Source organism: Ictidomys tridecemlineatus, chromosome 5 (genome assembly GCF_052094955.1).
Source record: "Ictidomys tridecemlineatus isolate mIctTri1 chromosome 5, mIctTri1.hap1, whole genome shotgun sequence".
Lineage (NCBI taxonomy): Eukaryota > Metazoa > Chordata > Mammalia > Rodentia > Sciuridae > Ictidomys > Ictidomys tridecemlineatus.
Window position 1 is genome coordinate 11,572,128 of NC_135481.1, and position 17,726 is coordinate 11,589,853.

General features: G+C 35.2%; 1 protein-coding gene across 1 annotated transcript in view; it reads right to left on the reverse strand.

Annotated features, from left to right (window-relative positions):
- Arih1 (ariadne RBR E3 ubiquitin protein ligase 1) overlaps positions 1-17,726 on the reverse strand; it is a 125,719-nt gene that overhangs the window by 24,936 nt on the left and 83,057 nt on the right. The window contains exons 4-5 of the mRNA XM_005316767.4: positions 11,620-11,712; positions 10,141-10,196 (exon numbers count right to left, since the gene is read on the reverse strand). Of these exons, the coding sequence (XP_005316824.1) occupies positions 10,141-10,196; positions 11,620-11,712 (149 nt within the window). The remainder of the gene's footprint in view (positions 1-10,140; positions 10,197-11,619; positions 11,713-17,726) is intronic.

Sequence of the window (17,726 nt, forward strand, 5' to 3'; positions counted from 1 at the left end):
TAACCCACTTGTATCAAATGTATGAAATATGATATGTCAAGAGCTTTGTAATGTTTTGAACAACCAATAATAATAAAAAGAAAACTTATTACACTGATGAGCAACGTCAGATGCATTTTACCACATTTGAGTTTGGCAATAATTCACTTTAACAAATGAGGTAAAAAGAGAGCTATGATTTTTTTATTTTTATGCTTCCAGGGATTGATCCCAGGAGCACTTAACCACTTACCCACAATCCCCAGCCCTTTTTATTCATTCACTCATTCACTCACTCACTCACTCACTCACTCACTCATTCATTCATTCATTTATTTTATGTTGAGACAGGGTCTTGTTGAGTTGCTAAGGGCCTAACCAAGTTGCTGAGGATGCCTATAATTTGAGATCCTCCTACATCAGCCTCCAGAAAAAAATCACTTAAAAACAATTATCTTATTTACTTATTTTTATGTGGTGCTAAGGATCAAACCCAGTGGCTCCCACAAGCTAGGCAAGCATTCCAGCATTGAGCTACAGCCCCAGCCTCACAAAATCACGTTTAATGGTTACACTACATTCCATTTTCCCCTACTATTGGGCCTTGGGTTATGAATTATGACAATGAGATTACCATCTTTATTAAAAATCTTTGTTAATTTTTATTATAAAAATCAATGACATCTAAATTTTATTTAATCACAAAGGTGAAAATTATCTTATCGTCATTCCTATCCCATCTCTTTTGTCTCTACCCCATATTTAAACTTGACTCTAACTTGAAAAATATATCCCAAATCCAAACCATTTATTGTCATGTCTTCTGCTACCATTCTGATTCAAACTACCACCATCTCTTGCCTAGACTATGTAACAGTCTTCCATCTAATCTCTCTGTTCCCATAGTCTTTTCTTTTGTCTCAAACACTAGCAGTCAACGAAGTCCTCTGCTCAAAACATCTTCATGGCCAAATGAAACAAGTAGAATAAAAGCCAAAGAACATACAATGACTTATCAGTCACCACAGAATCTAATTCATCCACCCTCCCCAAAACTCTTCCCTGCCTCCCTTCACTCTGCACATTTTTAAATACAGTTCAACAACATAAGAGTTTAAAATTACTAATGCTTATCAGTAATTTATTCCATCTATATTTAACTTTACTGAGCACCAAAACCTGACATATTATTTTATTTTACATTTCTATAAGACCTGGAAATTATTTGTGGGAACACAAATGCTATCAAAGGATTCTACATAAATAAATAAACACAACTTAGGCCAGGAATAGCAAAACACGCCAGCTATTCAGGAGGCTAAGGCAAGAGGATCACAAGTTCTAGGCAGTCTCCACAGCTTAGAGAGCACTGGGTATATCCCCAGTACCGCCCTCACCCTACAAAATATCCTCAAAGCCACTACAGGTAAATATGCCTACATACCCATCAGAAAGGCTAAAATTTTTTGAGACAGATGTCTTATCTATGGCTAGGAGGGTGGGTATACAACCACTTTGGAAAACAGTGGCAGTATATATTCAAGTTAAAAATCTCACTCCTGAACACATACCCTAAAAAAATCAATGGATATCTGCTAGAAGACATAGGAATGTTCTTTGTAGTTTTTTTCACAAAGCTAAAACCGAACAGATGAGTCAAAAAAAACTCCAAGCATCTATTATTAGAAAATTGAAATATTATATAGGAATAATAATAATAACAAAACAAAACACATGTAGCTAACAACATGCACAACCATCATAAATAGTCACAAAAGAACACATGCAACACAATTCCATTTCGATGGTATTCAAGAACAGGCAAAACTAACTGATGGTAACAAAAGTCAGGATAAGTAGCCAAGGTAAGATGAATACGGGATAGGAAAGGGCATAAGGATGAACATACTGAGTACTGCGAAAGTTCTATACCCTGATCTGGGTGGTAGGACTTAACAAAAAAACAAAACAAAAAATGAAATGAAAATCAATATGGAGCAAATTGGGCTAATAATTAAATAAGAACAATGTTTTTCCTGTGAAATGCAATTAACACACATATTGAAATGTAGTTTCTTTCCTAATGGCAAGAACTATATGACTGCACTTAATTACTAAGGATCCTGGTAGCTTCAAAAACTTATTTGTGATTTTTAAGATACTGAAAGAATGTAAAACATAATCATCTGACTTGAGGCTTGAAACAGCACAGACTTAAAGGATTCCATTTATTTCTCTTTAGTTATGTTTTTATAAATGTATTTGTTTATAATTTTCTGATCAATAAAATGATGGCACCAATTTCCTCACCTCACATAGTTAGAAGTTAAAATGTACTACTTAAAATTGACAGAGCAGGGGCTGGGCTGTGTCTCCGTGGTAGGGCACTTGCCTAGCACCTGTGAGGCCCCTTGGGTTTGATTCTCAGTACCACACATAAATAAATAAAGGTCTATTGTCAACTAAAAAAATACATTTAAAAAATTAATAGAACAGGAAATACACTGATGAATAGCATCTAAGTTTATATTATTTAATTTTTAAAAATCTATTTTTAAAAAGACCAGTACTGATTGCCTTTTTCAGGAGTGAGAAACTAACCAATAGAATTATGTATTTTCTATGCCATGATCTTAAGAACCATTTGTAAAAAACTATCAGTTTAAAGCCTTTTTTTGCTTATGCTAAACAGGAGCACTTACCACTAAGCTATACCACCAGCCCCAGAAAAAGCATTTTAAAAAGTAACGGGCAGGGATGGTGATGTAGTTGAGTTGTACAGTGTTTGCCAAGTGTGTTTTAGGCCCTGGATTCCATCCCTAGCACCACAGAGTGGAAAAAAGCAATGGGCATAATTCTTCTAGATGTGAGTTTCTGCCTTCAGCTATTTCTAAAACCCGTACATGAAAATACCAATACATTACTTAAAGATCTTGAAAAACAAATTTACCTTTATCCTCCCTAAGATTAGTAGAGGAACTATATAGAAACTTAGGTCCTAAATAAGTAAATGAAAAAAAGAAAAACAACAAAAAACAACCAACTAACTACTGAGATAAACAGAAACATTTATTTAGTCACAAGTGATATATACTTCAGAGAATTTTTACTAATCTCATGAAAGTATAAGGAAAAATCTTGTGACAAAAAGTTCTCAAAGTACAATGTTACCTTTATGAAGCCATTGTGTAGAGAAACCCCACTTAGTCCAATACCCTTGATGGTATAATATTACAGCACAAATTAATCACTGAGGCTTTCAATGATGTCATATGTTTATGAAGGCAAAGGAGAATAAGTGATTGTGTTATTGTTACATGTATTCAAAGATACATGACTATTAAATGCCAGTACCTAAGAAGAACACAAAAAAAGAAATTTCAGCTGGGTGTGGTGGTACACACCTAAAATCCCAGAGGTTTGGGAGGATGAGGCAGGAAGATCACAAGTTTAAGGCCAGCCTCAGCGACTTAGAAAGGCCCTTAGCAACTTAGCAAAACTCTGTCTCAAACAATAAAAAGGCTAGTTCAGCCCCTGGGTTCATTCCCTAGTATGGAATACAAAAATAAAAACAAAACAAAATAACAAAAGCAAAGTCATTCGATTACCATTATGAAGAATTAAGAGTTGAGATAAGAGTGTATAATCCAGTGGCCCGAACATCATCTTACAGTGCAAGATTCCTGGGGTTCAATACCCAGCACCAATGGGAGGGGGGGAGGGTAAGTCTCAAAAAGCACTAAATAATGAGTGAATCTCTACTTTGAGTGTATTATTTCCAAGGTTAGAACCACATATCCTGAATGAAAATATGCAGAGGATTCAATCAACATAAATTGTGTACTTTGGGTCATACAACTCATACATAACTTAAGAAAGAAATACAAGTGAAATTACAGAGGCGGGAAAAAAGTGAATTGTGAATGAGATGGGGCAGGGGCGTATTTTAGAAGCTCATAGACTATCTGCCCAAGCCAACTAAAATCTAAACTGAGGCCAAAGTATGACTAAGAGGATCAGTAGGTTAAAAGAAATGAAGAGTAATTTGGAAAGAGTATTGTATGTGAGAAAGCCAGGAGGCAGAAGAGAACAAAATAAAATTCGAACAAAACTAAATGCAAATAAACAGTATCTTCAAGAAACTAGATTCTACATGGCAGGAACAGAAAATATAAGAAAAGATGAAGTAAAAGATGGAGATGTACAGGTGTGCAATGTAGGACAGTGAGAGCCATTTGTGAAGAATTCAAAGGTGATGAAACTAGGTATGAAGCACTTGGGAACTAGTACCAAATTTCCAGCTTAAAAAAAAAAAAAAAAGAGTATGGCCGGATCAGGTTAATGGCAAAAGGAATGGATGTGGGGATGTGGAACTGAAACAATTTGGTGTGAGGGTAGTTCTGGGAGGTGTAGGATAAAAATAAATCAGGGATAGCATCAAGGTTGTAAATCTTTAACATCTATGATCTCTTTCTTTGTTACTGAGAAGCAAGAAAGAGTGAGTTTGGTGGTGCAAGGGATGGACAAGATAAGGCCTGTGGAATATATAGACGGAGATCCCTGAGAGGCTAATTTAGAAATGTAAAACAGGTATTTCCAAGGAATACCTATAAAAACTATGTAACTGTACAGAAAAGAAACAAGAATCCATCAAATAGTCAAAGTCAAGTGAATTTTGAGAACTGGCTGCAATTTTAAATGCCTTACTCCAAAGGCTGGAAGTGTTTTCAGTACAATTTCTGTTATACAGACACAGGAGTGACCCTTGAAAAAGCCTAGTTAAAAAATAAGAACTTTAAAACTGATCAGAGCTATCAGCTATGCACTGTGCAAGGGGATAATGATACCACAGAGCTCGGTAAAGGAAGATAGATCAACAAACCTAGAAAACAACATAGAGCTTATAACTCTCTTGCCGAAATGTCCATTTTCATCTAAAAATTATATACTAGACATGAAAGAAAGAAAGAAGTGACCCATACATGGGGAGAAAAGCAGTCAAGACAAGTCTGTGAGGAGACCCAGGTGTCAGAGTTAGCAAAGACTTCTATGCCACTATTATAAATATATTCAAAGAACTAAAAGAAATTATGTTGATAATGAAATCAACAATAGAGAATCTCAGTTGATGGTATTCTTCTGTACCACACCTACTCAGGAAGCTGAGGCAGGAGAATCGTGAGGTCAAGGCCAGCCTGGACAACATAATGAGTACCCTGTCTCAAAAAAATAAAAGTCAAATAAAATAAAACAAATAGAGAATCTCAATAAATAAAAATTATAGAAAAGTACCAACTGGAAATTCTACAGGTGAAAAGCATAATAACTTCGATCCCCAGCCCTGAAAAAGAAAAAAGAAAAGAAAAGCATAAGCTGGGGATGGTAGTACATGTGTGTAATCCCAACTATTTGAGCAGTTGAAGGAAAGATCGTAAGCCCAAGGCCAGCCGGGGCAACCTAGCAAGACCCTATCTCAAAATAAAATAGCAAAGTGCTGGCGAAGTAGCTCAGTGGTAAAGCATTTGCCTAGCATGCTGGAGGCCCTGGATTGGATGGAAGTAACAGAGGAAAGGGTAATGGGAGAAGGAGAGAAGGAAAAAGAAAGAAGGAATGAATGGAAGCATAAACTAAAGTGAAAAATTGACTAGAAGTGTACAGTAGCAGATTTAAGATGGTAAAATACATAAAACACTTAAAAATATGAACTCAGATATATCACCAAAAACTATCCAACATGAAAAACAGGAAAAAAGACATGAAAATGAACACAGCCTACACAACATGTGAGACAAAGTCAATGGCAATATGTGTGAGAGGATTACCATAAAGGGAGGACAGGAAAGGATAAATATTTTAAGAAACAATGGGCAAAAGCCCCCAAATTTATGAAAAACTAAATTTTTTTCACCTAAAGCACCCCCACAGGATAAATACAAAGAGAACCACATCTAAACAAATCACAAACTTCTGTAAGCCAAAAGATAGAGAAAATCTTAAAAGCACCAAATTGCGGGTATGTGTGTGGGGGGTGGACAGGGACACACCAAAAAAAACAATATGATGAATGGCTGTCTTATCAAAAACAATGAGAAGAAAAAAAAAAGCAGTGGAATGACATACCCAAGTGCTAAAAACTATTGGATGAAAGTCCAAAGAGCACATAAATCTTTAGAAACTGCCAAATGACATTTTAAAAAGGCTACAAGATAGTAGAATGAAATAGACATTATTATTACTGTGTGAATATACGTGACTACATGACTATGTGATTCTGCAACCTGTACTCTCAAAAAAAATGAGAAATTATATCCCATCTGATTCAAATGTATGATATGTCAAGGTCACTGAACTGTCATATGTAACTAGCAAAATTTTAAAAATTAGAATAGTTTAAAAAAGGCTAAAAGAGAGTATACTCTCTACTATAATATCATATTTGACATCAAATTCTTTGATTCTTAACTAACTTAAAAAAAGAAAGAGGAAAAGAACTTTTAAATTTAGAGCATCTCAGGTGTGTGTGTGTGTGTGTGTGTGTGTGTGTGTGTGTGTGTGTGTGTGTGTGTGTTTGTAGGTGGTGATTAAACTCAGGAGCATACTATTACTGAGTTATGTTTCTACCCATCTACCTTTTTTGTTTTTTCCCCTTTCTGGAGATGAGATCTCACCAAGTTGCCTAGCCTAACCTTAAACTCAGGATCCTCCAGTCTCTGCCTCCTTAATCTTTGGGATTACAGGTGTTCTCCACTATGCCTGACTTACATTTATTTAAGCAGGATAGTTTTTGTTTAAGACAATTGAAATTTCTTTCATTGTGAACTGCTTATGTCTTTTACAAATGAAAAGACCCTCCTCCCATCTGTCTATCTATCCATCCACCCAGCCAATCATCCTTCCTACCTACCTACTTATGTGGTACTAGGGACTGAACCCAGAAGCACTCTACCACTGAGATATGTCTCCAGCAACCCTCACTTTTTTGTGGTATGGGGAATGAACTCAGGGGCACCATACTACTGAACTCATTCCCTAACCCTCCCCGTTTTTTTCTTTCTCTCTTTTTTTCTTTTATTCTTGAGACACAGTTATGCTAAACTGTCCAGGTAGCCTTAACTTTTGATTCTCCTATCTGAGACTCTCAAGTTGCTGGGATTACATACACACACACCACAGTGCCCATTCTTTCTAATGATTTCTAAGAGCCACATTATACCAAGAAAATTTAGTCATACTTGTTTTATGTGTTTGATACATTCTGTCTACATCCCCACTAGTCTTCTCCCAGTTAGTATCTTATCCAGAAATCCATTATAAGAAGACAGATACAAAAGCTCCTCCAGATGAACGCAGAGGAAGGAGTCCTCCATCAGAGCTCCTAAAGTACCTTCAGGAAACTTATGGGTTCACTGTGTAAAATCTGATAAAACAAACAATTTGTGATTTGCTTAATCACTCTATCAGGAGAATGTCCTAAGAATACCTAAGTAAACTGTACAAGTTATTAAACACAAATGGTGATAATACATTTATGGGCTCTAATCAATTTCTTTGGTTAACAAAAGTCTTCTAATTATCTAGATGATATAAGTGAATATGCAATCCACTGGGTATAAGTTTCCTTTCCAAAACCAGCCATACTTTTCCCTACTTTTCATTCATGCCTGAAATCACTGCAATCTGCTTTCTACCGTCAACCTTCTCGTAAAGCTGCTTTGCTAAGAGGGAAATCCAATGATCTCTTTTCAGTGGTGTTCTTGATCATACCTCTATAGAAAGTAACATCATTACTGACTTCTTTTGCTGACAGTCTCTACTCCATTGGTTCCTCTATTATTGTCTAAATGAATAACCTGAGTGTCTTTCACTGATCCCCTCCCTCTCCCTCCTTATCACTTAAAATTTAACACTCTAAGACTTTATCTTTTTTCATTTTACATTTTTCCCAAGAGTAATGGCCCATTCATTATTTCAACTGTTTACTTATTTGTTTACTGAATTCCAAACCTGAAGGGTACTAGGTTCTATCTAATGAATCAAATTTAAAAAGTGAAAATTCATATCCCATAACCAATCTGTCTTTAATTTCTGTTCTTTCTATTGGCTCCTCTCTAAAATTCCAACTCTCACACTATGACATTTAATCTATTCTATAATTACCCTCTAACCAAGTCCCATTGCCCAAATGCTTATCCACTTTAAAGCATCCTCCACTACACAAAAGATGTTTTCATGATAATGGAGATTAAGCCCAAGGATGCATCCAGTGATTGACACATGCACAGTCCTTTTTATTTTGAGGCAGGATCTAAGTTGCCCAGACTGGCCTTCAACTTGCCATCCTCCTGCCAAAGCTTCCTAGTGGCTGGGATTTCAGGTGTATGCCACCACACCCAAAACCATATTTCTAAAATGCAAATCTTATCAGCCTTTACAACTATCTTTGGAACAAAAACGAAACAAAAAAAAAAACCTATCAAATGCCTCATCTTCATTTTAAATAACCTCTCACTCTGTGCCCTACTCACAGAAAAACTCTAAATAGAGAAGTTCCTAGTCTATTTTAAAAATGCTGACTTCTTTAATCATCAATACTACCTCTGCTCCCTCAATCCTAATTTTTACCTTTTATGTTACTAACTAAATCAAGTAAGTCTCTCCTAAAGTCTTCAGAGAGAATAATTTTTAAATGTTTCTATCTATATCTGTATAGATATCTGTACATGTATCCTTAAAACTCTTTTACATTACAGTTTTTTGTTGTTGTTCCCTATATGTTATGTGCCAGCAAGTATGCTCCCCTAAATATTTGGGGTATGGATAAAAGGATACACTGACCTATACTGGGTGAAATGTACAATGAAAAATGATGAATTGATGAAAGGATACAAAGATCAGACAGCATAAGGGGAGACAAGATAAAGTCAACAGGAAGAATGATGGTACTTCAAGATAATACATGATTTATTTTTGCTAGCCTAAAACGGTAATGAAAATAAGATTACTAAAAGAACAAGGATTAACACAGAGATGGTAACACCAGTAAATGTTTCAAATAAACCAAAGTACAATCAATGAGCTTTATGAACTGTGCTGGCCTAGTCAATATATGTCTTTATTAGGTTAAGAAATTCATTTATTAAAGCAAATGGCTGCGTTTACTTTTATTACAATATACCTTTCTGTATAGATAATTATCCAGGATTAATTATACTATTCATTTGTAGATCATTAAAGTCCTCAATCCCTCATTGTGGAATAAGTCAAGCAGGTTAACTTGAGGTTATAAAAACAGCACTGACTCAGGAATTAAGCAAGCTGGGAGGCTCTGAAACTCATTATGGCTCTTTCTCCAAGTTTCTTTCTCCCTTGAAAAGAGAATCTTTCACTAGGGAAGGTATTAGCTGACAGCCTTCAGCTGTAGAACCTTTGTGATCAGTAGCAGTGTTCCATCCTGGGTAGTCCCGGCCAATGAATGAACACAAAGGTACCTGAGCCCTTACTTCTTACTGAGGCATTACTCTATGGGAAATTCTAAGTACTAGAGTCATCATAGTGGTGTCCTGTCTGTCATCCTCACCCCCACCCACTCCCCACCCCCTGCTGGGTTGCCTCAGACTCTCACAGCCACCTTGTATTCAGAATCTTTTCCTATTGCAAATATCTTTCTTCCTCTCTTCCTCAGACATCATATGTGCCTGGAGAGCTATCAGTTCCTTTTCCCCCCCTATTACAGCACAGATGTTATCCCAATGAGGCTTTTTTCCTTTTTTTGGGGGGGGGGGGGCGGTGAAGTGGGTGTGTGTAGGGATAATGTGTGTGTGCTGGGGACAAACACAGGGCCTCACACATGTTAGGCAAGAGCTCTACCACTGAGCTACATCCCCAGCCCCTAACTCTTTCATTTTTAACTCTATCTTAGTATCTCTTTCACAGAGGACCCCAACTGACAAACTGACATATCCTAATCTTCAATTCCAATATTTACCAAAAGTGATTGGATGTTTAACAAAGCTTAAAAAGTGTTTTAATAATACAAAGGAATATATAGAATGGAATTTCTCTTTGGACCTTTAAAGTTCACCTTCTTTGAGGTGCTGGAAGTGAATCTGGTTTAACCAACTAACCAATATTCAACATGCAAAATCTATCCAAAATACTTACATAACTGTGTTGTCATCCACTAAGATATCACAACCATGAGCAGGACACGAAATAGTCTGAAAAAGATTGAAATTTAAACTATGTCTTCATTCAACAAATATTTATTGAATGCTTACCACTGCCAGGCACTTTGCTAGGTCTGGGGACACTTCAATGTTTACAGGATTTCAATCCTTCCCTTTCTATTTAAATGAAATAAGTGTGTGTATGAGTTTATCACTATGAAGTAACAGAATTGCTGACCCAAGTGGTTCTGCAACAAAATATTAAAAGGTTAAAGTAAAATATCTGACAAAACTGTTTAAAAGTTCAGTTTGATATATTACCAACATTGATGCCTGCTGGAAAAACTTTGCCTAAGCCATTATGAAGTCAAATAACAATAAGTGCTGGCGAGGATGTGGGGAAAAGGGTACACTTGTACATTGCTGGTGGGACTGCAAATTGGTGAGGCCAATTTGGAAAGCAGAATGGAGATTCCTGGGAAAGCTGGGAATGGATCCACCATTTGACCCAGCTATCGCCCTTCTCGGACTATTCCCTGAGGATCTTAAAAGAGCGTACTATAGGGATACTGCCACATCAATGATCATAGCAGCACAATTCACAATAGCTAGACTGTGGAACCAACCTAGATGCCCTTCAATAGAGGAATGGATAAAAAAAAAAAAATGTGGCATGTATACACAATGGAGTATTACACAGCACTAAAAAATGACAAAATCATAAAATTTGCAGGGAAATGGATGGCATTAGAGCAGATTATGCTAAGCAAAGCTAGCCAATCCTTAAAAAACAAATGTCAAATGTCTTCTTTGATATAAAGAGAGCAACTAAGAACAGAACAGGGAGGAAGAGCATGAGGAAAAGATTAACATTAAACAGAGACGAGTGGGGGGAGAGAAAGGGAGAAGGGAAATCATATGGAAATGGTAGGAGACCCTCAATGTTACACAAAATTACATATAAGAGGTTGTGAGGGGAAAGGGGGGTGGGAAACAAGGGAGAGAATTGAACAACAGCAGATGAGGTAGAGAGGGAAGATGGGAGGGGATGGGAGGGAGGATCGTAGGGGACAGGAAAGGTAGCAGAATACAACAGTCACTAATATGCTGTTTATGTAAAAATGTGAATGTGTAACCGATATGATTCTGCAATTTGTATTTGGGGTAAAAATGGGAGTTCATAACCCACTTGAGTCAAATGTATGAAAGATGATATGTCATGAGCTTTGTAATGTTTTGAACAACCAATTAAAAAAAAAAAGAAAAAGAAAAACTTTGCCTAATTTGGGGTCTTTAACTAAAATGTCCCATTGTAAAATGAAAAGGAACCTATTTTAAATTGTTTTAATATAGAAAAATTTTGCTCATGCAATTCATAATCCAAAAAGTTTCACTAGTTGATATTTATACAAGGGTCTAAACTAAACACTACAAGAAATTCAATAAAAACTAAAAACCATTTTGGGATCTTTACCTGTCCCATGCCTTCCTCCATTATTTTGGTAGTTAAATATTCACTCCAGCACTGCATACAAAACTTATGTCCACATTCAAGGCCAGTGAAATACTGCAACAAAAATAAAACATGACCTTTTAAACAAAGACATTTTCAGAAAATTTTCTACACCTAGTGACTCAGTGCTCTTTTAAGTCACATTTCTCCCAGTGACTAAAATCTCCAATATAACAAGAATAGACAGTCTCCTAAAATGAAATTCTAGGTGATGAAATCTAGATATGCAAATATACAGAACAAAAACACCTAAGAAACACATCTATGGTATATATTTGCAAAATTTTAAGAAAGGCAGGCAACAATAAGTTTGTATTAAATGTAAGATTATACCATATATTAATAAGCATTATGGAAATGTAAGCCAAATCACAAGACATCTCCTTACACTCACTAGGACAGCCATAATAAAAAAAGACAAATAACAACAAGAGTTTTAGGTAAGTATATGGAAAAACTGGAACCCTCATGCCCTGTCAATAGGAATGTAAAATGGAGCAGCAATTTTAGGGAATAATCATGCAGTACCTCAAAATATTACACAAAGAGTTATCATATGACCCAGCAATTCTATTCCTAGGTATATAAAGCCCAAACAAACAAAAACACACATCTATACATTAACTTGTACACAAGAATTCATGGTAACATCGTTCAAAATAGCCAAAAAATATAAATAACCCAGAAATCTATCAAGTGATGGATGATAAACAAAATGTAGACAATCTATATAATGGAATATTATTTTGCCACAAAAAGGAATGAAGTACTGATACATGCTAAGACAGGGATGAACCTTGAAAACATATGCTAAATGAAAGACCATATATTGTTTGATTTAATTTATGTAAAAGATCCAGAATAAACAAATCCTTAAAAGGAAGCAGGTGAGCAGTTGCCTGAATCAGGGAATGAATACAAAAGGGTATAGAATTTCTTGGGGTTAAAAATGATCTAAAATTAACCGAAATGGTTGCACAACTCTCAATACAATAAAAACCACTTTAAATGGGTGAACTGGATAGTACTGAGTTGTACAGCTCAATAAACATGTTATTTAAAAAGTGTCAATGGACAGAACTCCATGGAACTGCATGGGATGTAGCTAATCTAGAAAATAAAAATCTCATGGTAAATCAAAAGATCTATTTATTCCAAATTACTACAAATAACATTTTGCTCTAAAATTATTGACATGATTTGAAATGTTAATAACTTTAGACAGTTCAATGAAGTATACTGTGATCTGTAGTGGGTTATTAAACTATTTTAAATATAAAGAATTATATTTTAAAAAATATTTACTACTAAATTCGTTTTAATTAATAATATAGGTTCATGGCCAAAAAATTTTTTAATGAGTGAGGCATGGTGGATTACACCTGTAGTCCCAGCTACATGTGAACTAGGGCAGGAGGAATCATGTAAACGCAAGTGTTAAGGGTTCTACTGTCCTATTAGGTCTTGGCAATAAGTATGAGAAGAAGTATGGCACCCTTGGATAGTACAATTCAGCATGTGCAACGTAACAAGACAAAAATATTATTAATAACAACAACAATAATAATATTAATAATATTATTTTTAATAATATTATTATTGTTAGTAATAGTAGTAGTAGTAATATTGTTTTATAGTGTAAGTTTGTGATGAAAAATTATTCTCCTTCATCCCCATCTCTGTCCTGTATCCTATACCTAGAATCAATTAGTTCCATTTCTTACACATTCTTCCAGAGATTTCTAATGTGCAAATACACACAGTGGAAGAAGGTAATAATCTCTTCTATGATGTTTATTTTTTATTAATTTAACAGATTTCTTATGTGGTTTCACATTGGTTTACCTCTTTTTTGTGTGTGTGTGGGGAGGTACTGGGGATTGAGCTCAGGGCACTCAACACAACCACAATCTCATCCGTTTTTGTATTTTATTTAGAGACATGGTCTCAGAGAGTTGCTTAGCACCTCACTGTCGCTGAGGCTGGCTTTGAACTCGTGATCTTTCTGCCTCAGCTTCCTGAGCCACTGAATTACGGACGTGGGCCACCACGCCCAGATGCTTACTTCTTTTTAAAGTCTGAAGAAAGTGCCCCAATTTATTCAAACAGTCCATGATTAATGAACAGTTAATTAATGTACACTGTATATACATCTTTGTGATCATGTGACTACATCTTCAGATAAATGTGTAAAAGTGACACTATAACAGGTATACATTCACAATTTGATAAGATATTCCAAGGCTTTCCTGAAACAAGGCTGTAGTAATTTATACTTAGCAGTTTCTCACACTTATGCCAACATAGTATATCATCCAATTTCTTGATCTTTACCAAACTAACATATAAAAAAATGAACTAATTTCATTAATTTTGATTTTCAATTTAACATTTGAAAAAGAAAAGATTTAAGGCTGTGTATTTCCTTTTCTGGGTACTCTCTTCACATATTTTGCTTATTTTACACTGGAAGTTTTCCTAGTCAATTTAGGGGGACTTTGTACTTACATAGGAAACTGGACACTAATAAATATGGAAAACATTTTCTTTCAGTTTCAATTCTGCTTCTTCATATTGTGTTGCCATGCAGAAGCACTTTACTTATATATAAGTGAAATGCATCAATGTTTAAATTTATGGTTCCTAAATTAACTCCGACATAAGAGGCTAGGAAGGAATTTAAGTTTCTCTCCCAGATGGCTACCAAGTTGTTCTAAAACTATTTACTGAATAATCTACCTATTGCCATACCTTCTCCATAATACACTATATTTTCATGCATATTTGATTTTATTTTGTTCCACTGCTTTGTCAATTCTTTGCATCTGGTAGGATTAGTCCTCTTCCTGCTTTCCCCTACCAACCTATTCTTTTTCAATATTTTTCAAACAAACACTCAAGTCAACTTTTTATCTCTTGGTACTAAAAAATTTCTTCATCAGATGTTTCACATTTCTTGTCAAATTTATTCTGAGCCTATTTCTTTCTCTCTCTTTCTCTCTCTCTCTTACAGAAAGTATTTTTTATTCCAACATTATCTATTTAAATATTATTTGAAATATAATACTTGATATAGTTCATAATATTAGATGCAAACAGGATAGAAAATTCTACATATGTATTTGGGCGCAGTGGTGCATGCCTACAATTCCAGCTACCCAGGAGGCAGAGGCAGGAGGACCATAAGCTCAAGGCCAGCTGCAGCAACTTGGCAAGACTCCTTGACTCAAAATAAAAAAAGCTCAGTGTAGCTCAGTAGTAGAGCAGTTGCCTAGCACATGAGAGGCACTGGGTTTGATCCTCAACACCACATAAAAATAAGTAAATAAAAAGAAGGTAAGAAAAATAAAAATAAGAAGGGCTGGAAATACAACTCAGGGGTAGAGTGCCCTGGACTCAATTCTAGGACCAGCAGTAAGAGGGGTCGGGCAACGAAGAAAAGAACATTCTATATATAGTATATCAATTACATTTTTTAAACACACAGAAGTAGTCATGGAAGGAAATACACCAGACTCCTTTTACAGACAGAATGGCATGTGAAATACATGTCAAATTTAAAAGAGTATAATCTCATTACTCTTCATTAGTGAAGGAGATTTGGTACGAAATTGTTATTAGATCACTAAAGGAGAAATCTTTATTTTTCATGGCTTTAAAAAGGGGCATTCTGTAAGGGATAAATATATAAAATATTTCAACAACTTCAAAATATTTTACGCAGAAACATACACATGGCCATGTGCTTTATTCTTTTTTCAAATAAAAATTCTTAAAGCTAAGAGATTACTAGTTACAATTAACCAGTGATCACTGGAGAAATCCCAAACCTTGGTGAGTTCTAGTTTAGGTCCTACTATGAGAGAAGACCACAAGATGAATTACAAAAATCACACACATGCATGTTTCAAGATAAAGAAACACCTAACCTAAATATAATGTGCAAGAAATACCTGGGTTATCCTCCATCTATGTATCTTCTGTTGTTATTTCCCTTTCCCTTCTCCTTAAACATGTTTATGTTTGTTCCCTTACTACCTCATGCTTACCTCCTCTTAGCTCCCTGGGATTCCCCTTAAATTGGGACTAGATTACTGACTGAATCTAAGAAAAAGCTATAGCAGAAATTCATGTTTTTTTTAAAGCCTCTAAAACAACATTACACATTAAAAGGTTTCGCTTATCTCCACCACTTTATATATAACAACTAATACTAAACAGCAGTAAAAACAGTAACTCATTTTTCTTCTATCAGAAATTGTTCATATAATCTCTAAAACTGAAGTCATTTTGTTTACACAAATGGAGCAAATAATCTCAGCATCAGCTGTATCATGATTATAATACAATGAGTTAAAAGGAAGATAAAGTTGAACCTGGATCAGATGTTTTCAAGCAGTATTCCCAAGACTGCCAAGATTACACAGGGGAGGATTGAAGTTTAGGAATGAAAGCGGTGAATTGCCCCTCACACTCTTCAACTCTGATTTTACCTATTTGTCCTATTTTATTCTAAGAAAATAAAACATTATTTACTTCATTAAAGTGAGATATTTCAGCCCCGAAATGCTGGGTTAGTACAATCACATCTTAACCTACTTTGATTCAAAACATTATTATAAAGCAACTGTTGCTGAGGTTAGGAGACTTCTGAATTTGCCACAAAGGGGAATGAAGAGGATTTTACACAGTGCTCCGAAGACTTGAGAAATTCCAATCAGAAATCACCTAGGATATTAATCCCAAAGTACAAAGATACAAAAAGCATTTATTTTTAAAAACCTGTTCTCATGTGGCACTGCATAATGCTAACACTGCTTTCTATAAGGATAAAGGAAGGTACTGAAGATACATGTGAATAAAAGAAAATCAGAGAGCAGTAGAAGTGAAACATGGGAGTTATATAATACTCATACAAGTAATAAAGTGGTAAAGCTTCATGAAGAATTTCAGGTGATATTTACTTTCAAAACTGAAGAGGTTATAAGTATCCTTCTGTATTAGTCTAAACATTAGGAGAAAAAAGTCCTAGTTTTGTCATGGTTATATTTTTCATAACTGCATAGTTTCCATAACTCTTTAACTTAATTGTCAACCCAAAGAATTTGCTGCTTTTGCTATCTTCTCCTGCCACTTACTCAATTTAAAAAAAAAAAGAAAGAAAGAAAAGAAAAACTTGGGCTGGGGATGTGGCTCAAGTGGTAGCGCGCTCGCCTGGCAATCCTCAGCACCACATACAAACAAAGATGTTGTGTCCGCCGAAAACTAGAAAATAAATATTAAAAAATTCTCTCTCTCTCTAAAAAAAAAGAAAGAAAGAAAAAAAAAACTATCTACCTTTATTGCTTTTACTATCTTCTGCACCTTAAAGTTAATGACTCTTCAGCTGCAGTGTTTTTCCATCCTACCCACACTACTTAAAATAACTTTCCGGGGTCATTATTAACTCCTAATAAACTTCAAATCCATTTTCTTTTGTCTGAAGCTTTTAGGCATTTCTTCATTATTGAAAAAAATTTCACTTCCTTTGTTTCTGCACTGCTAATTTTCCTGCTTCAATTAACTACCTTGCCTTTTTAGGATAGTTTATATGTCAATTTCTGTGGAAAGTACTACCTGATCAAAAACTGAATAAGGCTAGCACGTGCAAATCCCTGGGGTTCAATTCCTAGCACCAAAAACAATATCCTAAACAAACCCTAAATTTGGTTTCCATCTACCATGTTCCCAATAGTATCATATCATGTGTTTGTCCTGCTAAAGCACTTAACATTCTTTCTGAATGTAATAGTACTTATCTGCCCAGGTAACCTATAAATTATTTGAAAACAGGGATTATATATTTATTCCCCAGTATATTTCAAAATTTTAGAATAGCGTCTGGCATGATGAATGAATAGTAAAGTTTTCCATCAGTTACAGGTACAAAGCAGAAGTGTATAATAATCTCCAATTATGATGTTCGATTCTTGTTTGTTGGATAATATCAAGGACACCGAGAAAATTGCAGTGGATATTTGTAAGCAACTAGTACCGGTATTCAAATTAGAATTAAGATTTAAATGAAG